The sequence below is a fragment of the Salvelinus fontinalis genome, unplaced genomic scaffold (genome assembly GCF_029448725.1).
Source record: "Salvelinus fontinalis isolate EN_2023a unplaced genomic scaffold, ASM2944872v1 scaffold_0132, whole genome shotgun sequence".
NCBI classification, from domain to species: domain Eukaryota; kingdom Metazoa; phylum Chordata; class Actinopteri; order Salmoniformes; family Salmonidae; genus Salvelinus; species Salvelinus fontinalis.
Genome location: NW_026600341.1, coordinates 137093 through 164313, shown reverse-complemented (window position 1 = coordinate 164313; position 27221 = coordinate 137093). Strand labels below are relative to the sequence as shown.

Below are 27221 nucleotides of genomic sequence, written 5' to 3'. Positions count from 1 at the left end.
GACAAAATAGTGGATATAATAATGACAGAATAGTGGATATTATAATGTAGTGGATATTATAATAACAGAATAGTGGATATTATAATGACAGAATAGTGAATATTATAATGACAGAATAGTGGATATTATAATGACAGAATAGTGGATATTATAATGTAGTGGATATTATAATGACAGAATAGTGGATATTATAATGACAGAATAGTGAATATTATAATGACAGAATAGTGGATATTATAATGATAGAATAGTGAATATTATAATGACAGAATAGTGGATATTATAATGACAGAATAGTGGATATTATAATGTAGTGGATATTATAATGACAGAATAGTGGATATTATAATGACAGAATAGTGAATATTATAATGACAAAATAGTGGATATTATAATGACAGAATAGTGGATATTATGATGTAGTGGATATTATAATGACAGAATAGTGGATATTATAATGTAGTGGATATTATAATGACAGAATAGTGGATATTATAATGACAGAATAGTGGATATTATAATGATAGAATAGTGAAAATTATAATGACAGAATAGTGGATATTATAATGTAGTGGATATTATAATGACAGAATAGTGGATATTATAATGACAGAATAGTAGATATTATAATGACAGAATAGTGGATATTATAATGACAGAATAGTAGATATTATAATGACAGAATAGGGGATATTATAATGATAGAATAGTGGATATTATAATGACAGAATAGTAGATATTATAATGACAGAATAGTGGATATTATAATGACAGATAGTGGATATTATAATGCAGTGGATATTATAATGACAGAATAGTGGATATTATAATGACAGAATAGTGGATATTATAATGATAGAATAGTGAAAATTTTAATGACAGAATAGTGGATATTATAATGTAGTGGATATTATAATGACAGAATAGTGGATATTATAATGACACAATAGTATATATTATAATGACAGAATAGTGGATATTATAATGACAGAATAGTGGATATTATAATGACAGAATAGTATATATTATAATGACAGAATAGTGGATATTATAATGACAGAATAGTATATATTATAATGACAGAATAGTATATATTATAATGACAGAATAGTGGATATTATAATGACAGAATAGTGGATATTATAATGACATAATAGGGGATATTATAATGATAGAATAGTGGATATTATAATGACAGAATAGTAGATATTATAATGACAGAATAGTGGATATTATAATGACAGAATAGTATATATTATAATGACAGAATAGTGGATATTATAATGACAGAATAGTAGATATTATAATGACAGAATAGTGGATATTATAATGACAGAATAGTATATATTATAATGACAGAATAGTGGATATTATAATGACAGAATAGGGGATATTATAATGACAGAATAGTGGATATTATAATGTAGTGGATATTATAATGACAGAATAGTGGATATTATAATGAAAGAATAGTGAATATTATAATGACAAAATAGTGGATATTATAATGACAGAATAGTGGATATTATAATGACAGAATAGTGGATATTATAATGACAGAATAGTGGATATTATAATGACAGAATAGTATATATTATAATGACAGAATAGTGGATATTATAATGACAGAATAGTGGATATTATAATGACAGAATAGTGGATATTATAATGACAGAATAGTATATATTATAATGACAGAATAGTGGATATTATATTGACAGAATAGTGGATATTAAACTGACAGAATAGTGGATATTATAATGACAGCATGGTGCATAGAAAACACCATTGATTATATAGAAACATAGAAAACAGCATTGATTATATAGAAACATAGAAAACAGCATTGATTATATAGAAACATAGAAAACAGCATTGATTATATAGAAACATAGAAAACAGCATTGATTATATAGAAACATAGAAAACAGCATTGATTATATAGAAACATAGAAAACAGCATTGATTATATAGAAACATAGAAAACAGCATTGATTATATAAAAACATAGAAAACAGCATTGATTATATAGAAACATAGAAAACAGCATTGATTAGAGTGAAACATCATGTTGTGTTTGATACAGGGACCACATGACTCAGAGACACTGAGGAGTCATAGTAAAGCCAAAATCCTGGATAGAGGGGCTCAGTGAACGTGGTGTGGAATGTGTACAGGTGGGTCAGTGTGTCAGAGGAGGCTCTATAGAAGGACAGAGTGCCGGCTGGCCAGTCCAGATACACTCCTACTCTGTGGGAGCTGGAGGAGGGGACGTCTATGGTAGTGGTATTATAATTGTGCCTGGCTCTGTAACTGTTGTCAGAGGAGAACAGACTCCAGGACTTGTCATTTAATCCAATCACACAGTCATTACCCCCTCCTCTCCTGCTGATTCCTTTATATGTCACTGCTATATCAGCCCCACTCCCATTCCACTCTACCTCCCAGTAACAACGCCCAGTCAGACCCTCTCTACACAGCACCTGTTCCCTGTCCTCAAATCTCTCTCGGTGATCAGGATACGGCTGCTCCTCTGTCCTACGTGTCACCTTTCTGTTCTCCTCAGACAGAGAGAGGAATCTGTTTACTGTGTTTGGGTCCAGTGTGAGATCACAGACATCTGATGGATGAAACCAGACACAATATTAGAAATCATCATCATTCACATTAGAATGAACTCACTTTTCACTAATTAATTTAATGTAGATGTTTCTAGGTATCAAAAGGAGAAGTTAAGGTAACTTGAGATTTGTTGAATGATCATATGTTGTACTGTATGGTAATATAAAACACACTTATTCCAATTACACACACACACACACACACTTCTAACGTAACACGAACGCAACACACACATACACAGACACACACATTGTCCAATCAACTCTTTGTAAACTTTGGTGTCCCTGATTTCTGCTTCTGTAAAACTACAGCTGATATTTAATATGACCAAGTAAGTAATGATGGTGGTCTTTGACTTTGACTTAACTTTAATTACTTAATTAAGACTTAATTAAGACTTATTCTTAGTCATATTCTTCACAGCAGTCAACACTCACATTTTATAAGCCCAGGTTTCATTGTGTACTCTCCACCATGTTCCACACTGTAGCGGTAAGCAGAAAGAACAGACAGTCATTGAGGGATACACCTGAACTCTCACACACACACACACACACACACACACACACACACACACACACACACACACACACACACACACACACACTGTACACACACACACACACACACACACACACACCTTAGTCCAAGTGGCTGTAATAATGTTTGTCTGAACTATTCTGATAACTCAAACATGGCTGATATGAACATTGACATAAACTCTCTACATACTTGAGTTTCTCCAGTCTGCAGTGTGGATCCTCCAGTCCAGCAGAGAGCAGTCTGACTCCTGAGTCTCCTGGGTGATTGTAGCTCAGGTCCAGCTCTCTCAGGTGTGAAGGGTTTGACCTCAGAGCTGAGACCAGAGAAGCACAGCCTTCCTCTGTGACTCCACAGCCTGACAGACTGCAAAGTGTCAAATCATATTAAAATCACACTGCTATTCTTTGGTGGTGAAAATGGACTAGCATTATATTTTTTCAAAATTGTCAAATATATCAGTGTCCTGAAACCTGCCATAATAATTCATAAATGGATGTATCATTATTAAAAAATGTATAGTACAAATATTTGAGTAGACTGACCAGACCAGTTTAAAAAGCAGTATCAGTCAAAAGACAGACAGTGAGGTATCAGATTTAGATTGTATTGAGTATACAGTCCACATCATATCTATTTTGACAGTGAAGCTAACATCTTAAATGTGGCTCTATACTCCAGCATTTTGGATTTCAGATCAAATGTTTCATATGAGGTGACAGTACATAATGTCACCTTTTATTTGAGGATATTTGTGACCGACCACCTCAATTCGGGTCTTATGTAGCAATGTTTTTTTACATTGGATAAAAGTAGAGACTCAGAGCTAGAAAATGGCATATCACACTACAGTCGAGGAACAAAGGGAAAATGTTCTGCTTTGAAAGTTGATAAACATGTAACCTTACTTTTGAGAAAATGGCCGTTGAATGTTTTGGTACCTACTGGAGAGCTCTTCTCTGTCTACACCCATTCAGCATCGTTTCCACCCATCTCTTTAAGGATTCACATGTGAGGCCATGTACAAAACAACCAAAGATGTCAAGACTAAAGGCTGGTTTATACTACAGGTGTGTTCAAACATTTAATCTGGAGTACCAGAGTGCTCTCAGAGTGTGCTTTGGGCGTTCGTAAACTCAGAGAATTGTCAGATTGTGTTCGTAAACTCAGAGAATTGTCAGATTGTGTTCGTAAACTCAGAGAATTGTCAGATTGTGTTCGTAAACTCAGAGAATTGTCAGATTGTGTTCGTAAACTCAGAGAATTGTCAGATTGTGTTTGTAAACTCAGAGAATTGTCAGATTGTGTTCGTAAACTCAGAGAATTGTCAGATTGTGTTCGTAAACTCAGAGAATTGTCAGATTGTGTTCGTAAACTCAGAGAATTGTCAGATTGTGTTCGTAAATTCAGAGTGTTTCGCTCTCAGAACGTTCAGAGCACACACTGGATGCTTTGGCCGAGGAGTAGGGTTGGTCCAAGCTGATTGGGCTGTTTTCATGTTATCCAGAGCTTTGGTGACTAACTGTGCTGCTGGCAACAATTTAATTATGTTTTTTTGCCAACGTTTACTGACACCGGCCATTTTCAACGGGTGTTGAGCGTTCGTAAATTTGTCAGTTATTCTGTGCTCTGGCACACTCAGACGAGTGAGCACTGAAGTCAGAGCAGATAGCCAAAACACATTTACCAGCTACGTCTATCGACAGTTGTCGCAGTGACATCATAAACATTTAGTTGAAATGGTTACTTGCATAGTGGAGTCTTTTGTTTAGACATGTAGCTAGCTAGCTAAACAATGAACCATAATCCCAACTCATAACGTTACTACCCTGATGAATCTGCAGATAGCTAGCCAACCAGGTTCAATGTTGGCTAGCTAACATTAGGCTATAACTAGCAATGCAAATGGCTCTGATATACGAATAATATTAATACACAGATCATATACGTAATGTTAGCTAGCGAGCCAGCCAGCTAAATTTAGCTACCTACCTACCAGTACGATTTAACTTAAAATGAAAACAACTTTCCCACATGCTGAACTCTGACCTCACAAACCAAAGTAATTACCTCCATAACAGCATTGTCATTAGCTAAATGCAACAACAAAACAATATTTATAAAAATAGTCTGTTAACCTCTAACGAGTCACAACCCCGGATCCAGGATCCCCCCATCAAAAAAGCTGACTAGCATAGCCTAAAGCGACAGGGATATCATATAATAAAATGTTCATGAAATCACAAGTCCAAGCCACCAAATGAAAGATAAACATCTTGTGAATCCAGCCATCATTTCCGATTTTTAAAATGTTTTACAGGGAAAACACAATATTAGCTAACCACGATAGCAAAAGACCCAACTTTTTTTTTCTCACAATTTTTTTACTGCATAGGTAGCTATCACAAATTCGACCAAATAAAGATATAAATAGTCACTAACCAAGAAACAACTTCATCAGATGACAGTCTTATAACAGATTTATTGTATAGCATATGTTTGTTAGAAAAATGTACATATTTCAGGTATAAATCACAGTTTTACATTGCAGCTGCAATCTGAAATAGCCCCGAAGCAGCCAGAATAATTACAGAGACCAACGTCAAATACCTAAATACTCATCATAAAATATTTCTGAAAAATATATGGTGTACAGCAAATGAAAGACAAACATCTTGTGAATCCAGCCAATATTTCCGATTTTTAAAGTGTTTTACAGCGAAAACACAATATAGCATTATATTAGCTTACCACAATAGCTAGAAGCACAAGCCATTTACCAGCAGCAAAGGTTAGCGATCGTAACAAACCAGCAAAAGATATATAATTTTTGACTAACCTTCATAAACTTCATCAGATGACAGTCCTGTAACATCATATTACACAATACATATAGGGTTTGTTCGAAAATGTGCATATTTAGCGGCATAAATCGTGGTTATACAATGTGAATAGTAGCCAAACTTCAAACAATCTGTCCGGCGCCATCTTGGAGAGGCACCTAATCTAATCAATAACTAATCATAAACTTGACTAAAAAATACAGGTTGGACAGCAAATTAAAGATACATTAGTTCTTAACCTGTCTGGCACCGGGGTTCCGCTAGCGGAACTCCTCCCACATTCCACTGAAAAGCAGAGCGCGAAATTCAAAAAATATTTTTGAGAAATATTTAACTTTCACACATTAACAAGTCCAATACAGCAAATGAAAGATACACATCTTGTGAATCCAGTCAACATGTCCGATTTATAAAATGTTTTACAGCGAAAACACCACATATATTTATGTTAGCTCACCACCAAATACAAAAAAGGACAGACATTTTTCACAGCACAGGTAGCATGCACAAAGCCAACCTAACTAATCAAGAACCAACCAAACTAACCAAGAAACAACTTCATCAGATGACAGTCTTATAACATGTTATACAATAAATCTATGTTTTGTTCAAAAAATTTGCATATTTGAGGTATAAATCAGTTTTACATTGCAGCTACCATCACAGCTACCGTCAGAAATAGCACCGAAGCAGCCAGAGTAATTACAGACACCAACGTCAAATACCTAAATACTCATCATAAAACATTTCTGAAAAATCGATGGTGTACAGCAAATTAAAGACAAACATCTTGTGAATCCAGACAATATTTCCAATTTTTTAAGTGTTTTACAGCGAAAACACAATATAGCATTATATTAGCTTACTACAATAGCCTACCACACTACCGCATTCATTCATCAAGGCACGTTAGCGATAGCAATAGGCACGTTAGCGATAGCGAATAAACCAGCAAAAGATATTAATTTTCACTAACCTTCATAGACCTTCATCAGATGACAGTCCTATAACATCAGGTTATACATACACTTATGTTTTGTTCGAAAATGTGCATATTTAGAGCTGAAATCAGTGGTTATACATTGTGCTAACGTAGCATCTTTTTTTCCCACAACGTCCGGATATTTTTCTGACACTTTTTCTGACACACATATTCTGACCAAATAACTATTCATAAACATGACTAAAAAATACATGTTGTATAGGAAATGATAGATACACTAGTTCTTAATGCAATCGCCGTGTTAGAATTCTAAAAATAACTTCATTACGACATCCAGCTTAGTTATAGCGAGAGAGTGCCCAAAATCTGGGCGCAAACTACTATTTCACATGTTCGACAGATATATGAAATAGCATCATAAAATGGGTCCTACTTTTGATGATCTTCCATCAGAATGTTGTACAAGGGGTCCTTTGTCCAGAACAATCGTTGTTTGGTTTTAGAATGTCCTCTTCTCCAGTCAATTAGCACGGAAAGCTAGCAAAGTAGCGCGAAGCTCTCCTTCCTGAACAAAGGCACACAACGCAACACGCCTAACGTCCCGAATAAATTTCAATAATCTAATAAAACTATATTGAAAAAACATACTTTACGATGATATTGTCACATTTATCAAATAAAATCAAAGCAGGAGATATTAGTCGTCTATAACGACAGCTTTTCAGAAGGCAATACCAGGGCCCTTCTCGCGCGCTCCAGAAAACAGGAAACTGGTGACACGTCATGCCAAGAGCTTTTATTCGACCTCAGATCAAGTTATACACTCCATTTCTTCTCTCACTGCCTGTCGACATCTAGTGGAAGACGTATGAAGTGCATGTATACTGATATATATGAAGGCCATTTATAGGCAGGCCCTAGAACAGAGCATCGATTTCAGATTTTCCACTTCCTGTCAGGAAGTTTGCTGCAAAATGAGTTCTGTTTTACTCACAGATATAATTCAAACGGTTTTAGAAACTAGAGAGTGTTTTCTATCCAATAGTAATAATAATATGCATATTGTACGAGCAAGAATCGAGTATGTGGCCGTTTAAATTGGGCACGATTTTCCCCCAAAGTGAAAACAGCGCCCTCTGTCCTCAACAGGTTAATGCAACCGCTGTGTTAGATTTTTAAAATTAACGTTACTACGACATACAGCGGGCGTTAAAGCGAGACCGTGCCGAAATTAATGGCGGAATAATAATTTTACATTTTTCAACAGAAATACGAATTAACATCATAAATAGTTCTTACTATTTGATGAGCTTCCTTCAGAATCTTGGGCAAGTTGTCCTTTGTCCATAATAATCGTTGCTCGGCTGTAGAATGTCGTCTTCAACCGTGTAATTAGCAGCAAACATTAGCTATGTGGCGCAGACGTGTCCAACTTTTCATAACGCAGCACAAAGAAAATTCTGAAAATCGCAATATACTCATATAAACTGATATAACTCGGTTTAAAATAACTACATTATGATGTTTTTAACACCTATATCGAATAAAATCAGAGCCGGATATATCTAAGGCCTATAACGAGAGCTTTTCAGAATGCCATCCTGAGGTCTGTCTCGCGTCATGGCGAACGTTGAAAAGAGTGCACCCCCCGTTCCAAGAGCCTTTATATGGCCTCAGATCTACCTAGCAACACCATTCCAATTCTCACTGCTTACTGACATCTAAGGGAAATCGTATGCAGTGCATGTCGACCAATAGAAGACATGCAAATTAATTAACTGACCCTGGAACAGAGTGCCCGATTTCAGATTTCTCACTTCCTGACAGGAAGTTTGCTCCAACTTGAGTTCTGTTTTACTCACAGATATAATTCAAACGGTTTTAGAAACTAGAGAGTGTTTTCTATCCACTAGTAATAATAATATGCATATTGTACGAGCAAGAATTGAGTATGAGGCAGTTTAATTTGGGAACGAATTTTTACAAAGTGAAAACAGCGCCCCCATATTAACAAGAAGTTAATATGGTTGTTGAACACTATAATGTGTTAAGCAGCGTGACAGCTGTACTTTCAGGTTATGGTTGATGCAGCTTGTTTGATATTAGACAAAATTAGAAACATGTCATATCTGAAAATGTATTTAGTATCACGGCTCAGGAGAAGAACCAGATGCATATAGTTCAAAGTAGCAAAAGTTTATTGCAAAAACAGGCGTCAGGCAAATGACAGGTCAAGAGAAGGCAGAGGTCTTTAATCCAGGGCAGTGTCACAAGATACAGAACGGCAGGTAGGCTCAGGGTCAGGGCAGGCAGTGGTAGGAAATCCAGGGCAGTGTCACAAGGTACAGAATGGCAGGCAAGCTCAGGGTCAGGGCAGGCATAATGGTCAAAACCGGGAAAACAGGGACTAGAGAAAAGCAGGAAAAATGCTGGTAGACATGACGAGACAAGATTAACTGGCAACAGAGAAACAGAAAACACAGGTATAAATACAGAATAGAGATGGGCTACACCTGGAAGGGGTGTAGAGACAAGTACAAAGACAGGTCAAGGGTGTGACAGCTAGCTAGACTATCTTACCCGTTTACATGGATGGACGCTTCTCCCTCTCTGTCACGGATGCTATGGTTGCCCTTAGTTTGAAGATGTAATCCGGAGACAGGTGTATTATACAAAAGCCTTCTGTGTGTTCTCTTTTCGACCCCCTCTGCATATTTGCAATCAAATGGTAGAATTTTCTCTATGTCCTTAGCTATCATACTAATTCCGCCGGGCATTCCACTGATTTCAAAACTCGGTCCTCCAGAAAATAGAGAGCAACACTTTTGCAGTTCTAGTACATGATAACTTTTTTTTAAAGCTAGTTAGAAAAGATTACCGACCAGCTCATGTCATAGACAGAAGAATTGCAGACCAATCCGAACTCATCTCTGGGCATGTCCAGCCCAGGCATTATCTCAGCCAATCATGGCTAGCGGGAAGGTTCCTGTGTTTTTCCGTGGCTTAACCAACTAGGCTCGTAATTTAAAATGTGTATTCGTATTTATAGATGGCATACAATTCTGTTATTAAGGGACGTGAAAGTTCACATTTCATCCAAAAAATGCATTTTTATTTAAAAAAAGTTTACTTTCAAACAGCTCTCCTGTGAAGTAGTGACCCATATGCCTAGTTTCTTGAAATGAGTCACAATCGGATTCACCGTTTAGAAATGAAAGCACTTTATGTATCTAGTCCCCCAGTTGAAGAAGTCATAAGTATTCTGACCAATTCACTTATATGGAATTAAAGTAGTCAAAAGTTTAGTATTTGGTCTGATATTCCTTGCACACAATGACTATATCAAGCTTGATTTGGTTGTGTTTTGAGTTATGTAGCTAGAACAGTTATCACTTGTTGACCAACTACAGGAATACTGACCTCAGAGTCTCCAGTTTACAGTGGGGATTCCCCAGTCCAGCAGAGAGCAGCTTCACTCCTGAATCCTTCAGGTCATTGTTACTCAGGTCCAGCTCTCTCAGATGTGAGGGGTTTGACCTCAGAGCTGAGACCAGAGAAGCACAGCCTTCCTCTGTGACTCCACAGCCTGACAGCCTGACAAAGAGATCATCATGACTTCACAAACACACTGTTAATTTAACACCAGTAGTGTAGAAGGACAATGGCAGATGCATTTGGTTTATTCTCTCAAACAGCATATAGATTCTTATTCCATCTCCTAAAATTGTATGGCTATAATGTTATACAAATGTGAACACCAATACACTTATTCAATAATCTTTTCAATAATATATATTTAACTCTAAACTGAATATTTCTTCCTGATGATTAGTTCTTATATGTCATTTTATTTACTCACAGAGCAGCTCTGGAGGCTTTGACCACTGGCAGCAGCCTCAGAAGTCCTTCCTCTGATCTGGAGTATTTCTTCAGGTCAAACACATCCAGCTCCTTTTCTGAAGTCAGCAACACAAAGACCAAAGCTGACCACTGTGCAGGTGACAGGTTGGCTCTAGAGAGACTTCCTGAGCTCAGGAAGCTTTGGATCTCCTCCACTAGAGAATGGTCATTCAGTTCATTCAGACAGTGGAACAGATTGATGCACCTCTCTGGAGAGGTATTCTCCCTGATCTTCTCCTTGATGTACTTGACTGTTTCTTCATGGCTCTGTGAGCTGCTTCTTGTCTTTGTCAGTAGACCTTGTAAGTGCTTCTGATTGGACTTCACTGAGAGGCCCAGAAGGAAGCGGAGGAAAAGGTCCAGGTTTCCCGTCTCACTTTGTAAGGCTTTATCCACAGCACTCTTGTAGAAAGCAACTTCAGACTTGTCTTTTGTTTGCAGTTTGTCCATTAGATTCTCATTGTTGTTGATGAAGGAGAGGAACACATATACAGCAGCCAGAAACTCCTGAATGCTCAGATGAACAAAGCAGTACACCTTGTCCTGGTACAGCACACATTCCTCTTTAAAGAGCTGAGTGCACAATCCTGAGTACACGGAGGCTTCATTGACATCAATGCCAGCCTCTTTCAGGTCTTCTTCATAGAAAATCAGATTGCCCTTCACAAGCTGTTGAAAAGCCAGTTTTCCCAGTGACCAAATTATCTCCTTATTCCAGTGTGGACCTGTCTCTTCTTTCCCAAGATACTTTTCATTCTTCTGTTTGGTATGAAACTCCACAAGGTGTGTGTACATCTCAGTCAGAGTCTTGGGCATCTCTTCTCTCTTATGTTTCAGCATGGGTTCAAGGACTGTTGCAGAAATCCAACAGAAGACTGGAATGTGGCACATGATGTGGAGGCTCCTTGATGTCTTTATGTGTGAGATGATTCTGCTGGCCATGTCCTCATCACTGAATCTCTTCCTGAAGTACTCCTCCTTCTGTGGGTCATTGAACCCTCGTACCTCTGTCACCTGGTCAACACACACTGAAGGGATCTTATTGGCTGCTGCAGGTCGGGTAGTTATCCAGAGGAGAGCAGAGGGAAGCAGATTTCCCTTGATGAGATTTGTCAGCAGAACATCCACTGAGGTTGATTCTGTGACGTCCCAACAGATCTTGTTCTTCTGGAAGTCTAGGGGCAGTCGGCACTCATCCAGACCATCAAAGATGAACAGAACTTTGTACTTGTCGTAGTTGGAGATTCCTGATTGTTTGGTTTCCATTGAGAAGTGATTGAGAAGTTCAATCAAGGGGAGATTTTCACCTTTCATCAAATTCAGCTCCCGGAAAGGGAATGAAAATACAAATTGGACATCCTGATTTGCTTTTCCTTCAGCCCAGTCCAGAATGAACTTCTGGACAGAGACTGTTTTTCCAATGCCAGCGACTCCCTTTGTCAGCACAGTTCTGATAGGTTTGTCTTGTCCAGTTAAGGGTTTGAAGATGTCGTTACATTTGATTGCAGTCTCTGGTCTTGCTTGTTTCCTGGTTGTTGTCTCAATCTGTCTCAGCTCATGTTCATTATTGACCTCTCCTGTTCCACCCTCTGTGATGTAGAGCTCTGTGTAGATCTTATTGAGAAGTGTTGGGTTTCCTTGTTTAGCGATCCCCTCAAATACACATTGAAACTTCTTCTTTAGATTAGATTTGAGTTCACGTTGGCAAATCACAGCAAGCTCATCTGAATCTAGAAATAACAGAGGATATTAATATTACGTCTGTTTTAATGACTACAGTATTGTAGGACTGTTATAAAATTTTACATTATAATAATTTATTCTCTTAACTGACTGTATAAATGTGTAAATGTTTTCATAATGCATTACAGACTGGTGTGACTGATTATATTATTATTGGTATTATTGATGGTATTATTAATGTTCTCTCTCTCTCTCTAAATTAATCACCACAACACATCCCTGCTGCTACTTGATGAGGTCACTAGGTGTTGTGTTAAGGCTGCTACAATATCATTGAGTTACACAACTACTTTAGCTGTACTTTAGCTACAGCTTTTAAATGTTATAAAACAGCATTCAACATGAGGCAGACAGATCTTACATTTCTCCAGTGTGTCAGCAAGGTCCTTCTGGTTCATTTTCCTCAGGACGTGCAGTGTGATCTTCAGAGCCCCCTCTCTGGCACTGCTCTCCTGCTTCTCATCTTCAGCACCCACCACTTCCTTATCCTGCTTCTGACTCTCAAAGCCTTCTGGGAGTTCTGGACTAAGAATCCTCTTGATCATCTTCAGCTCATTCTTCACAAATGTCATAATATTCTCTTCAAGCAACTGAAATAAATAAAGTAAATAAGTTAAGCAAGAGACAAAATGCTTTCTCATTAACACATGAATGAATGATTGACAGATCAACTTCACTTGAGGTAAACAAAAACAAATGAATATAACAGGACCACATACACTGAATATGGAGGCCAGGTCTGTTTGATGACTCTGGGAAGACTGACCACTGAGAATCTCTGACTCTGATCTCTCCTGTTGGTTTCTGTGGACAAAACATGAGATTACATCTCTTCATCCAGGGAGTACACACACACACACACACACACACACACACACACACACACACACACACACACACACACACACACACACACACACACACACACACACACACACACACACACACACACACACACACACACAAACAAACACACGGAGGGAATGTTGTGTTTGTTTAATATTGTTTAAGGACTATGAAAATGTACAAAAGGATTAGCCTATGGATTATGAAAACAACAAAAATAAATGGGAAAATGGGAGAGGAGAAATGACTAGAGACAGTGTTGTTTAACTCACTGACCATGACCCATGAGTTCTTCTTACCTTTGTTCAGTAGAAAAGTCTCCCTCTCTAAACATTATAGAATGATCCATAGACTTGTCACTCTTCATGGACACACAGCTGGGTACAGGGGAGGCTGGTCTCTCCTGCTTGATTGGGCTTCAACACAACAGAGACAAACATTATATCTCTCATCTACTCTGAGCTCAGATGGGGAAACATAAGAAGAGTTTCATTCCAAAATGCTATGTATCACTTTTCAGAAATGTTCGTAAATTAGCTTTGTTTACAGGAATCGGTGTGTATTTTCACTATCTAATCATCAAAATCAAATCAAATCAAATCAAGTTTATTTTATATAGCCCTTCGTACATCAGCTAATATCTCGAAGTGCTGTACAGAAACCCAGCCTAAAACCCCAAACAATGCAGGTGTAGAAATACGGTGGCTAGGAAAAACTCCCTAGAAAGGCCAAAACCTAGGAAGAAACCTAGAGAGGAACCAGGCTATGAGGGGTGGCCAGTCCTCTTCTGGCTGTGCCGGGTGGAGATTATAACAGAACATGGCCAAGATGTTCAAAATGTTCATAAGTGACAAGCATGGTCAAATAATAATCAGGAATAAATGTCAGTTGGCTTTTCATAGCCGATCATTAAGAGTTGGAAACAGCAGGTCTGGGACAGGTAGGGCATGTTGTTGGGCATGTTGTTGTTCAATGACAGTACTACTGTTATATTTTGCAATTCTGAGTAATTACTACTTTAGTAAGGAATTACACATTATTCAGTACTACTGCAGTTGCTACATAATTCCAATAGATGGCAGCATAAGACCACAAATGACATTTCAGAAGATTGGTTTAGTTTATTTCCTTGGATACACCACCACTCCCCTCCCAGGAAAACTCCTGTGTGCTTCTTTCTGTCCCTTTCCACACTGCTAACGCAAGAGGAAGGACTGAAAAAGCATTTAACAGATTATTGTGAAGTAATATAATTATGATTCATGTTTTTAATCACCTGTTTTTATGCTCATGTTTTGAAATTATACCTCATTACTATAACGATTATCAATAAGCCTGAACATTAATTCAGTCACCTCTGGTCGAGAAAAACGTATTTTCTCAGTACATTCACTGGTAATATTATGAAACTGGGCTCCATGGCAGATGCAATTAACCTCTTGAGCCTATGGGGGCGCCATTTCGACTTTGTAAAAATGAGTTCCCAAATTAAACTGCCTCGTACTCAATTCTTGCTCGTACAATATGCATATTATTATTACTATTGGATAGAAAACACTCTCTAGTTTCTAAAACCATTTGAATTATTTCTCTGAGTGAAACAGAACTCATTCTGCAGCACATTTCCTGTCAGGGAGTGAGATTTCAGAAATCGAGGTCCCTGTTCTGAGGCCAGTTTATAAGTCCCCATGTAAGCCATCGGGCTACATGCACTGCATACGTCTTCCTCTAGATGTCAGTAAGCGGGGAGAATTTGAATGGAGTGGATTGCGCAATCTGGGGCCCTATATAAGACCGTGGAACGGAAGTACCGTCCTTTTCAACGGTGCGCCTGGCGCAAGAAGACATCACAATGGCGTCCTGCAAACGCTTTCGTTTTAGTAGTTCTATATCTCCGGTCATGTTTTTATTCGTTATAGGTGTTAAAGACATCATAAGGTAGTTAATTTAAACCGACTTATAGCAGTTTATAGCAGTTTATTGCGATTTTCCTGGATTTCTTTGTGATGCGCTTTCACGAGTTGGACACCTCTCCAGTGGGTGGCTAACGTTAGCGGCTATTTCGACAGGACAAGAGGACATCTTTCAACCCAAAGATGATTGTTCTGGAGAAAGGACACCTTGCCCAAGATTCTGATGGAAGCTCAGCTAATAGTAAGCAGTCTTTATGCTGTTAATTCGTACTTATGTTGACAAATGTCAAATAATAATTCCGCCATGAATTATGGTGCGGTCTCGCTTTAGCGCACGCTGTATTGCGCAGTAACGTTAATTTTAAAAATCGAACACAGCGATTGCATTAAGAACTAATTTATCTTTCATTTGCTGTCCAACCTGTATTTTTTAGTCAAGTTTATGAATAGTTTTCGATTAGAATAGGTGCCTCTCCAAGATGGCGCCGGACAGATTACTTGAAGTTTTGGCCACTAATCACATTGTATAACCACGATTTGTGCCGCTAAATATGCACATTTTCGAACAAACTCTATATGCATTGTGTAATATGATGTTATAGGACTGTCATCTGAAGAATTCTGAGAAGGTTAGTGAAAAAATGTATATCTTTTGGTGGTTTATACGTTATCGCTATGTTTGGCTTGAATCAATGCTGTTGTGATGTTTGCTTTGTGGTAAGCTAATATAACGCTATATTGTGTTTTCGCTGTAAAACACTTAGAAAATCTGAAATATTGTCTGGATTCACAAGATCTGTGTCTTTCAATTGCTGTACGCTGTGTATTTTTAAGAAAAGTTTTCTATGATGAGTAATTAGGTAATACACGTTGCTCTCTGTAGTTATTCTAGTCGCTTTGGTGAGAGTTGTGATGGTGGCTGCAATGGTAAACTATGATTTATACCTGAAATATGCACATTTTTCTAACAAAACATATGCTATACAATAAATATGTTATCAGACTGTCATCTGATGAAGTTGTTCCTTGGTTAGTGGCTATTTATATCTTTATTTGGTCGAATTTGTGATAGCTACTGATGGAGTAAAAAACTGGTGGAGTAAAAAAAGTGGTGTCTTTTGCTAACGTGGTTAGCTAATAGATTTACATATTGTGTCTTCCCTGTAAAACATTTTAAAAATCAGAAATGATGGCTGGATTCACAAGATGTGTATCTTTCATCTGGTGTCTTGGACTTGTGATTTAATGATATTTAGATGCTAGTATTTACTTGTGACGCTATGCTAGGCTATGCTAGTCAGCTTTTTTACTGATGGGGGTGCTCCCGAATCCGGGTTTGGGAGGAATTAGAGGTTAACTAGTTTTCATCAGAAAAATACGTTATTAAAAACGTAATGTGTCCAGTCTATTTGAGGCACCCCGAAAATAATATTCAAAAGTTTGGTCCTTGGACACAGAGGGGTTAAACACTAAAGTTACCGTCCATCTAGTGAAGAGAGGAGAACTGGACAGAGGTAGCCAGCATCCGTCAACGAGAGGATGATGTATTGTTAGCTAAGTTAACTAGGATGCTGCTGGTATAGTAGCTAGCTAGCTTACCTAGCTGTACCGACTAGCTTGGCTAGCTAGCTGATCGTTCAAAAATCAAATCAAATCAAATTTATTTGTCACATACACATGGTTAGCAGATGTTAATGCGAGTGTAGCGAAATGCTTGTGCTTCTAGTTCCGACAATGCAGTAATAACCAACAAGTAATCTGTGGAGCTGAAGGGTGGGACTAATAACAAGATAAACAATGTAGGGCATACGGGATCTGTGAAATGTGTATAGGTGCGGAGCTATTGTGAAATAGCACAGTTACAAGTGGAAATCAAACTGGATGGACAACAGAAATAGAGGAAGGACTAAGAACAAACAAGAGAGAACTATTATAAAGTAGACTGTGTCTGTAAAATGTGTATAAGATGTATAAATTGAAGGTAAAAACAGAAATGTTTATCAGTTTACTCCAATTGGGGGATCGGTGGTAGGGTTTGCGGGGAATAATAATAAAGGTATACTCTTTAAAAAAAGTATGTATGTCTATGTAGGTATGTGTATGTATATATGTGTATATGTATGCATACGTGAATGGATATATATATTTACCCCAAAAAATATGGGGGATTGGAAATGATGCAGACAATTACATTGGAAGCAACATTCTTTCCGCAATATTAAGCTGATCCACCCCCAAAGAAAAAAAAAAAGTTATCTAACCTAACAATTCCACAACTACTACCTTATACACACAAATGTAAAGGGATAAAGAATATGTACATAAAGATATATGAATGAGTGATGGTACAGAACGGCATAGGCAAGATGCAGTAGATGGTATAGTGTACAGTCTATACATATACATATGAGATGAGTAATGTAGGGTATGTAAACATAAAGTGGCATAGTTTAAAGTGGCTAGTGATACATGTATTACATAAAGATGGCAAGATGCAGTAGATGATATAGAGTACAGTATATACATATACATATGAGATGAGTAATGTAGGATATGTAAACATTATATTAAGTGGCATTGTTTAAAGTGGCCAGTGATACATTTTTACATAATTTCCATCAATTCCCATTATTAAAGTGGCTGGAGTTGAGTCAGTATGTTGGCAGCGGCCACTAAATGTTAGTGGTGGCTGTTTAACAGTCTGATGGCCTTGAGATAGAAGCTGTTTTTCAGTCTCTCGGTCCCCGCTTTGATGCACCTGTACTGACCTCGCCTTCTGGATGATAGCGAGGTGAACAGGCAGTGACTCGGGTGGTTGTTGTCCTTGATGATCTTTATGGCCTTCCTGTGACATCGGGTGGTGTAGGTGTCCTGGAGGGCAGGTAGTTTGCCCCCGGTGATGCGTTGTGCAGACCTCACTACCCTCTGGAGAGCCTTACGGTTGTGGGCGGAGCAGTTGCCGTACCAGGCGGTGATGCAGCCCGACAGGATGCTCTCGATTGTGCATCTGTAGAAGTTTGTGAGTGCTTTTGGTGACAAGCCGAATTTCTTCAGCCTCCTGAGGTTGAAGAGGCACTGCTGCGCCTTCTTCACAACGCTGTCTGTGTGGGTGGACCAATTCAGTTTGTCCGTGATGTGTACACCGAGGAACTTAAAACTTTCCACCTTCTCCACTACTGTCCCGTCGATGTGGATAGGGGGGTGCTCCCTCTGCTGTTTCCTGAAGTCCACAATCATCTCCTTTGTTTTGTTGACGTTGAGTGTGAGGTTATTTTCCTGACACCACACTCCGAGGGCCCTCACCTCCTCCCTGTAGGCCGTCTCGTCGTTGTTGGTAATCAAGCCTACCACTGTAGTGTCGTCCGCAAACTTGATGATTGAGTTGGAGGCGTGCATGGCCACGCAGTCGTGGGTGAACAGGGAGTACAGGAGAGGGCTCAGAACGCACCCTTGTGGGGCCCCAGTGTTGAGGATCAGCGGGGTGGAGATGTTGCTACCTACCCTCACCACCTGGGGGCGGCCCGTCAGGAAGTCCAGGACCCAGTTGCACAGAGCGGGGTCGAGACCCAGGGTCTCGAGCTTGATGACGAGTTTGGAGGGTACTATGGTGTTAAATGCTGAGCTGTAGTCGATGAACAGCATTCTCACATAGGTATTCCTCTTGTCCAGATGGGTTAGGGCAGTGTGCAGTGTGGTTGCGATTGCGTCGTCTGTGGACCTATTGGGTCGGTAAGCAAATTGGAGTGGGTTAGGGTGTCAGGTAGGGTGGAGGTGATATGGTCCTTGACTAGTCTCTCAAAGCACTTCATGATGACGGAAGTGAATGCTACGGGGCGGTAGTCGTTTAGCTCAGTTATCTTAGCTTTCTTGGGAACAGGAACAATGGTGGCCCTCTTGAAGCATGTGGGAACAGCAGACTGGGATAAGGATTGATTGAATATGTCCTTAAACACACCAGCCAGCTGGTCTGCGCATGCTCTGAGGACGCGGCTGGGAATGCCGTCTGGGCCTGCAGGCTTGCGAGGGTTAACACGTTTAAATGTTTTACTCACCTCAGCTGCAGTGAAGGAGAGCCCGCAGGTTTTGGTAGCGGGCCGTGTCAGTGGCACTGTATTGTCCTCAAAGCGAGCAAAAAAGTAATTTAGTCTGTCTGGAAGCAAGACATCCTGGTCCGCGACGGGGCTGGTTTTCTTTTTGTAATCAGTGATTGACTGTAGACCCTGCCACATACCTCTTGTGTCTGAGCTGTTGAATTGCGACTCTACTTTGTCTCTATACTGGGACTTAGCTTGTTTGATTGCCTTGCGGAGGGAATAGCTACACTGTTTGTATTCGGTCATGTTTCCGGTCACCTTGCCCTGGTTAAAAGCAGTGGTTCGCGCTTTCAGTTTCACGCGAATGCTGCCATCAATCCACGGTTTCTGGTTTGGGAATGTTTTAATCGTTGCTGTGGGTACGACATCGTCAATGCACTTTCTAATGAACTCGCTCACCGAATCAGCGTATTCGTCAATGTTGTTGTTGGACGGAACATATCCCAATCCACGTGATCGAAGCAGTCTTGAAGCGTGGAATCAGATTGGTCGGACCAGCGTTGAACAGACCTGAGCGAGGGAGCTTGTTGTTTTAGTTTCTGTTTGTAGGCTGGAAGCAACAAAATGGAGTCGTGGTCAGCTTATCCGAAAGGAGGGCGGGGGAGGGCCTTATATGCGTCGCGGAAGTTAGTATAACAATGATCCAAGGTTTTACCAGCCCTGGTAGCACAATCGATATGCTGATAGAATTTAGGGAGTTTTGTTTTCAGATTAGCCTTGTTAAAATCCCCAGCTACGATGAATGCAGCCTCAGGGTGTGTGGTTTCCAGTTTACAAAGAGTCAGATGAAGTTCGTTCAGGGCCGTCGATGTGTCTGCTTGGGGGGGAATATATACGGCTGTGATTATAATCGAAGAGAATTCCCTTGGTAGATAATGCGGTCGACATTTGATTGTGAGGAATTCTAGATCAGGTGAACAGAATGACTTGAGTTCCTGTATGTTGTTATGATCACACCACGTCTCGTTAATCATAAGGCATACCCCCGCCCCTCTTCTTACCAGAAAGATGTTTGTTTCTGTCGGCGCGATGCGTGAAGAAACCAGCTGGCTGCACCGACTCCGTTAGCGTCTCTCGAGTGAGCCATGTTTCCGTGAAGCAAAGAACGTTACAATCTCTGATGTCTCTCTGGAATGTTACCCTTGCTCGGATTTCATCAACCTTATTGTCAAGAGACTGGACATTGGCGAGTAGTAAGCTAGGGAGTGGAGCGCGATGTGCCCGTCTCCGAAGCCTGACCAGGAGACCGCTTCGTTTGCCTCGTTTACGGAGTCGTTGTTTAGGGTCGCCGGCTGGGATCAGATCCATTGTACTGGGTGGAAGGCAAAACACAGGATCCGCTTCGGGAGAGTCATATTCCTGGTCGTAATGATAGTGAGTTGACGTTGCTCTTATATTCAGTAGTTCCTCCCGACTGTATGTAATGAAACCTAAGATTACCTGGGGTACCAATGTAAGGAATAACACATAAAAAAACAAAATACTGCATAAGCGGGCGCCGGAAGTAGTTCTGTACCTCGTCTCGGTGAAAGTGATGAATCCGGTGAACCACAAATTGAAACAAGGATAGAGAGTGAAAAGGATCTGGCTACACTCATACTGTCCCTGACCGTAAAGAAGAAAAGCTAATTGATCAATAAACTTCGGTGTCTCAACACTGTAGTGAACTCCGTCGTTATTCCCCAAGATCACCTCAGCCCACTCCGCGCGTAACCAGACAATATCCTTGGCGCCACACCGTACGGGGACGCGGACAGTTCTGTACGGGGACGCGGACAGTTCCAGGACGCGGACATGAGCAGTGCAACACAATCAACTAAACCCAGTCTTTACAGTGGGTTACATTAGTAATATTCATTTTTTATTATTATGTTAAACAAACATTCAAAGTTTTTTTATAACAATGTTTTGAGATCTGGGCCCATATCAAAGTGTCTCAGAGTAGAAAATTGGTCGTATAAGTGCTGAGAATAAAGACATTTTACACTTATGGGTATAAATTAAAGCTATGCATGAAGTCTCTAGTCCCACCTAATCGGCAGATATTTAGGACACTTCGTGAGCTGTCCTAAGTAGTTAAGAGTTAACAGCAGGTGTCTTGATAATACTATAGAATAATGCAGTGAGTCAGTGGTTCCTGAGCCACATGTAATTGCTTTGTAGTAGTTAAAATAATGTTTTATATTTCTATATGATCAATCCATTATTATTATTAATATAGACCTACATGCAACAGTATGTCTTGTGCTTTTGGCAATGATTTATGTGTAATAATTATGTATAACAAGTGATACCATGTATGTCTGCATAGCACTTTGTCTTCATTTAGGCAGATTAACTCATGTTTATTTCTGAAGATTAACTCAGGTTTTCATCCAGCGGCTAAGGAGTTGGACCTGTGGCCGAAAGGTGGCTGGTTTGAATCCCGGGCCGGGCGATGGGAAAAAAAACAAACAGGTGGACTTGATCTGACCACTGGAGGGCTGCTGGGTTCACATCCTCAAAACATGAACCTTTCGTTGATCAGAACTCGAGAGGTTCTTCTTCACTGAACCCAAAAATATATATAACTTTTAGTGGTTCCATATATTAAGGAAGTGATAGAAGCCTTTTTGGTTCTATAAGGAATCTTCTTTTCTAAGAGTGTATAATAAACAAGTTTTTCTTTTGATTATTTAATTATCTACATCATGTTATTTCAAGTTGTCCCTTTGGAGAGCAACATCACATTGTTAAATAATAATCCTAAATTGGGCATGGCTATAAATTGGGCAATTGAAGGCATCTAGGGAGTAATATGTGTTCCATGAAAATGAACATTGTTGCAACGTTGCAGGCAACATTATTGGGAAGGGACTTGATGTCTACTATGTCAAAGATATTTAGAGTTGTTAAACGGGTGTGAAGAGTGTGTTGATATAACGGTAATATTGTCAAAATTCTGCTTGTAACAACGATCAGAATTGGTTAAAACAATATAAATTCCATTATATTAGGCAGTAATTAAGAGTAGGCAAAGTGGTCGTGTCGTGAAAATTCTATCAAATGTCTTACATTGCAACGAGTACAGTCAGGGTGCCGTGGAACCCCTGCAGTACCTCCACAGACCCCTGATTGAGAACCCCTGCAGTACCTCCACAGACCCCGGATTGAGAACCCCTGCAGTACCTCCACAGACCCCTGATTGAGAACCCCTGCAGTACCTCCACAGACCCCGGATTGAGAATCCCTGCAGTACCTCCGCAGAGCCCGGATTGAGAACCCCTACAGTACCTCCACAGACCCCGGATTGGGAACCCCTGCAGTACCTCCACAGACCCCGGATTGAGAACCCCTGATTTAGCAGATTCTCTTATCCAGAGAGATTTACAGTAAGTGCATTCATCTTAAGATAGCTATTGATTTTGGAAATGAACCTAATAAATTCTTCATAAAATTGTCATCTTACCTCTTAGCTTTGGTGTCATGTCCCCCAGAGAGATGCATTTTAGAGGCAGGGCCCCCCTCCTCTCTCTCCCCAGAGAGACTCATTTTAGAGCACTGACCCCTAAACAGAGATCCAGCATGTTGGTTGTGGTTAACACAGTGACAACTAATAATTGATTGTCAATTGTTCTCATGAATTCATTATCTCTTTGAGAAATAAAACATTTACTAACAGACATAGAAACAGTCAGGTGATTTAATGCATCACATGAACATGTAGTTGTGACATTTCATCTCCATGGTAACTGTCAATAAGAATAATAAGTCACTGTTTGTTAAGGTAGTTATAGACAGTACAGCAACAATAATAATAATAATAATAAGTCACTGTTTGTTAAGGTAGTTATAGACAGTACAGCAACACAAGGCCATGTCTCACACTTATTTGTATTCATTAAAAGTAGGATATTTATTGTCTTTCAATCTGTTATTTTCTAAACGTATCTGAGAATGTAGACAGAAGGGCTAAAACGGACATGACTGATCTGAGGGGGAAATCATTGATCCATTCAGAAAGGTTATTTGCATCAAGTAAGATATGTTATATTATGTAATGTAGACTAGGTTATAATGTATAATAGAGGGTTGTTAGTGATATGTAGATGTTATATTATGTAAAGTAGACTAGGTTATAATGTATAGTAGTGGGTTGTTAGTGATATGTAGATGTTATATTATGTAAAGTAGACTAGGTTATAATGTATAGTAGTGGGTTGTTAGTGATATGTAGATGTTATATTATGTAAAGTAGACTAGGTTATAATGTATAGTAGTGGGTTGTTAGTGATATGTTATATTATGTAAAGTAGACTAGGTTATAATGTATAGTAGTGGGTTGTTAGTGATATGTAGATGTTATATTATGTAAAGTAGACTAGGTTATAATGTATAGTAGTGGAATGTTAGTGATATGTAGATGTTATATTATGTAAAGTAGACTAGTTTATAATGTAAAGTAGTGGGTTGTTAGTGATATGTAGATGTTATATTATGTAAAGTAGACTAGGTTATAATGTATAATAGCAGTTTGTTAGTGATATGTAGATGTTATATTATGTAAAGTAGACTCGGTTATAATGTATAATAGTGGGTTGTTAGTGATATGTAGATGTTATATTATGTAAATTAGACTAGGTTATAATGTATAATAGTGGTTTGTTAGTGATATGTAGATGTTATATTATGTAAAGTAGGCTAGGTTATAATGTATAATAGCAGTTTGTTAGTGATATGCAGATCAAGGTCTATACCTCAGCTATAACCTACATATCATAGATGACCAGCCTAAACCTGTTCAGGTCAGTTCACATAATGTTATAGTCCTACCAGTAGCAGGACAGAGAATGTACTGTATATAACCTACATATCATAGATGACCAGTCTAAACCTGTTCAGGTCAGTTCACATAATGTTATAGTCCTACCAGTAGCAGGACAGAGAATGTAGCCAAGGCCATCAGGTCGGTCAGCATGATAAGCAGTGGTGTATTTTTTTTAGGTGAGGGAGCACAAAACAATATGTAAATGACGTCAAAATGTCTTCAATCAAAGTTTGTACGGACATACATACTGACAGATGTAGTCTATTGAATAGCCTATCATTACAGGGCTCTCCAACCCTGTTCCTGGAGCGCTACCCTCCGGTAGGGTTTCACTCCAACCCTGTTCCTGGAGCTCTGCCCTCCGGTAGGGTTTCACTCCAACCCTGTTCCTGGAGCTCTACCCTCCGGTAGGGTTTCACTCCAACCCTGTTCCTGGAGCTCTACCCTCCGGTAGGGTTTCACTCCAACCCTGTTCCTGGAGCTCTACCCTCCGGTAGGGTTTCACTCCAACCCTGTTCCTGGAGCTCTACCCTCCGGTAGGGTTTCACTCCAACCCTGTTCCTGGAGCTCTACCCTCCGGTAGGGTTTCACTCCAACCCTGTTCCTGGAGCGTTACCCTCCGGTAGGGTTTCACTCCAACCCTGTTCCTGGAGCGCTACCCTCCGGTAGGGTTTCACTCCAACCCTGTTCCTGGAGCTCTACCCTGTCCTGCTACTGGTAGGACTATATTGGTATATTTTTTGTAACAGTAACGTTACCATTTACCTGGTCATTAAATATAATTTATTTAGAATTGATCAGAATTATTTCTTCGTGTATTCTCAAATTGAAAGTGCTCCCTCGCGCTCCCCAGCACTACACACATGATGATCAGTGATCATAGATCAAACCTACTCTGGACTATTAAATGTCTGATGACGAACTAACTTTATAATAGTTTGTATGTAGCCTCTAGACTTACCAGAGTCTGCTCGTCTTTCCTTCAAACCAATACTTTTACCCGACTTCTAATGTTGCCGAGAAATGTGCGCCACAGTTTCAACAACCATTTTGTAAGTGCAATCGCCTACAAAAGTACTTTCAACTTCATGAGGAAATTACATAACCAGAATTCCTAAACCCAGACGCAACATCCCGAGTCTACCGGGACCGCTGGGAAGCAGACTCTAGTAAGTAGAACGATGTCGGGATTTGGTGTTTGAGAAGTCATAAGTGAAAAATGATTCCTTAGTCGTACATTTTCTCGAAATATAAAGGCAAAACCTAGATTCGAGCCAATGTTTTAAGTATTTGAACATCTTATTACTCCAACTTCGTGAAAGTGACAAACTGAGACGTTATTATTTGAGTCAAAAATACTTGATTTCGAAGGAGTGCCTTTAACGGACTGCACATGCGCAGTTCGGCGTGAGACGACCGTTAGACCCGATGGTGTGTTTCTGCGCATGAGTTTAGTAAACCAACGTTGACATGATATGGGTCTAGTTAGTAAAAATGTATGTGCACATAACACTATATTACACTTTTGGAGCGGCAGGTAGCCTAGTGGTTAGAGCGTTGGACCAGTAACCGGATCTGACAAGGTAAACATCTGTCGTTCTGCCCCTGAACAAGGCAGTTAACCCACTGTTCCCCGGTAGACCGTCATTGTAATAAATAATTTGTTCTTAATTAACTGACTTGCCTAGTTAAATAAAGGTTACTTAAAAAAATTTTTTTTTAAGTAAACTAAATTTAAAAAACTAAAGTATGTGGACACCCCTTTAAATGTGTGGATTTGGCTATTTCAGCCACACCTGTTGCTGACAGGTGTATAAAATCGAGCACACAGCCATGCAGTCTCCCTCCATAAGAAAACATTAGCAGTAGAATGGCCTTACTGAAAATCTCAGTGACTTTAAACGTGCCACAGTCATAGGATGCCACCTTTCCACAAAGTCAGTTCATCACATTTCTGCCCTGCTAGAGATTCCCCAGTCAACTGTAAATGCTGTTATTGTGAAGTTGAAACATCTAGGAGAAACAACGGCTCAGGCGCAGAGTGGTAGGCCACACAAGCTCACAGAATGGGGCTGCTGAGGGCTGAAGAGCGTCTGTCCTCGGTTGTAACTATTGAGTTCCAAACTCGGTAGTGAGCCTCAAACCAGGCATATCAAGCTGAAGGACAAGCACAGTCAGAATGCATTTCAAATGGCTCCTTTTGAGCATCTGTAAATACTAAATAAATATCTATTCTGCATTTGAAATAATACCACTTCCGATCGAGAAATCAAACGTGTCCGTGGCAAAATATCACATGTACAGTTAAAAAATCGAATCAAATCGAATTTTATTTGTCACATGCGCCAAATACAACAGGTGTAAACCCTTACAGGGAAAGCCTTACTTACATTGCCCTTAACCAGCAATGCTCTAAGAAGTAAAAAAAAGTTTTGAGTAAAAAACAGATAAGTAAAAAATAGAAAATAAAAGTAACATTATTCAACAGCAGCAGTAAAATAACAATAGCGAGACTATATACAGGGGGTACTGTTACAGAGTCAATGTGGAGGCTATATACAGGGGGTACCGGTACAGAGTCAATGTGGAGACTATATACAGGCGGGTACCGGTACAGAGTCAATGTGGAGGCTATATACAGGGGGTACTGTTACAGAGTCAATGTGGAGGCTATATACAGGGGGTACCGGTACTGAGTCAATGTGGAGACTATATACAGGGGGTACCGGTACAGAGTCAATGTGGAGACTATATACAGGGGGTACCGGTACAGAGTCAATGTGGAGGCTATATACAGGGGGTACCGGTACAGAGTCAATGTGGAGGCTATATACAGGGGGTACCGGTACAGAGTCAATGTGGAGACTATATACAGGGGGTACCGGTACAGAGTCAATGTGGAGACTATATACAGGGGGTACCGGTACAGAGTCAATGTGGAGACTATATACAGGGGGTACCGGTACAGAG

General features: G+C 39.5%; 1 protein-coding gene across 1 annotated transcript; it reads right to left on the bottom strand.

The window, feature by feature from the left end:
• Positions 1-1919: 1919 nt before the first annotated feature.
• Positions 1920-25712, bottom strand: LOC129843410 (NACHT, LRR and PYD domains-containing protein 3-like). The gene is made up of 10 exons (XM_055912119.1): positions 25213-25712; positions 22893-22991; positions 13737-13853; positions 13311-13395; positions 12953-13181; positions 10808-12578; positions 10369-10542; positions 3355-3528; positions 3060-3106; positions 1920-2620 (listed from the first exon to the last, which is right to left on the bottom strand). The coding sequence occupies exons 2-10, from the start codon at positions 22973-22975 to the stop codon at positions 2067-2069; spliced, it is 3234 nt and encodes a 1077-aa protein (XP_055768094.1). The 5' UTR covers positions 22976-22991; positions 25213-25712; the 3' UTR covers positions 1920-2066.
• Between the last annotated feature and the right edge of the window lie 1509 nt (positions 25713-27221).

What these genes read in the sequence shown, in the direction of transcription:
- LOC129843410 (XM_055912119.1), bottom strand. Translation starts at nt 22,975, where the DNA reads ATGAGTCTCTCTGGGGAGAGAGAGGAGGGGGGCCCTGCCTCTAAAATG. An exon ending in TGTAAACTGGAGACTCTGAG is followed by an intron (nt 3,529 to 10,368) that starts GTCAGTATTCCT and finishes GACACTTTGCAG; the next exon opens with TCTGTCAGGCTGTGGAGTCA. An exon ending in TGCAGACTGGAGAAACTCAA is followed by an intron (nt 3,107 to 3,354) that starts GTATGTAGAGAG and finishes TTACCGCTACAG; the next exon opens with TGTGGAACATGGTGGAGAGT.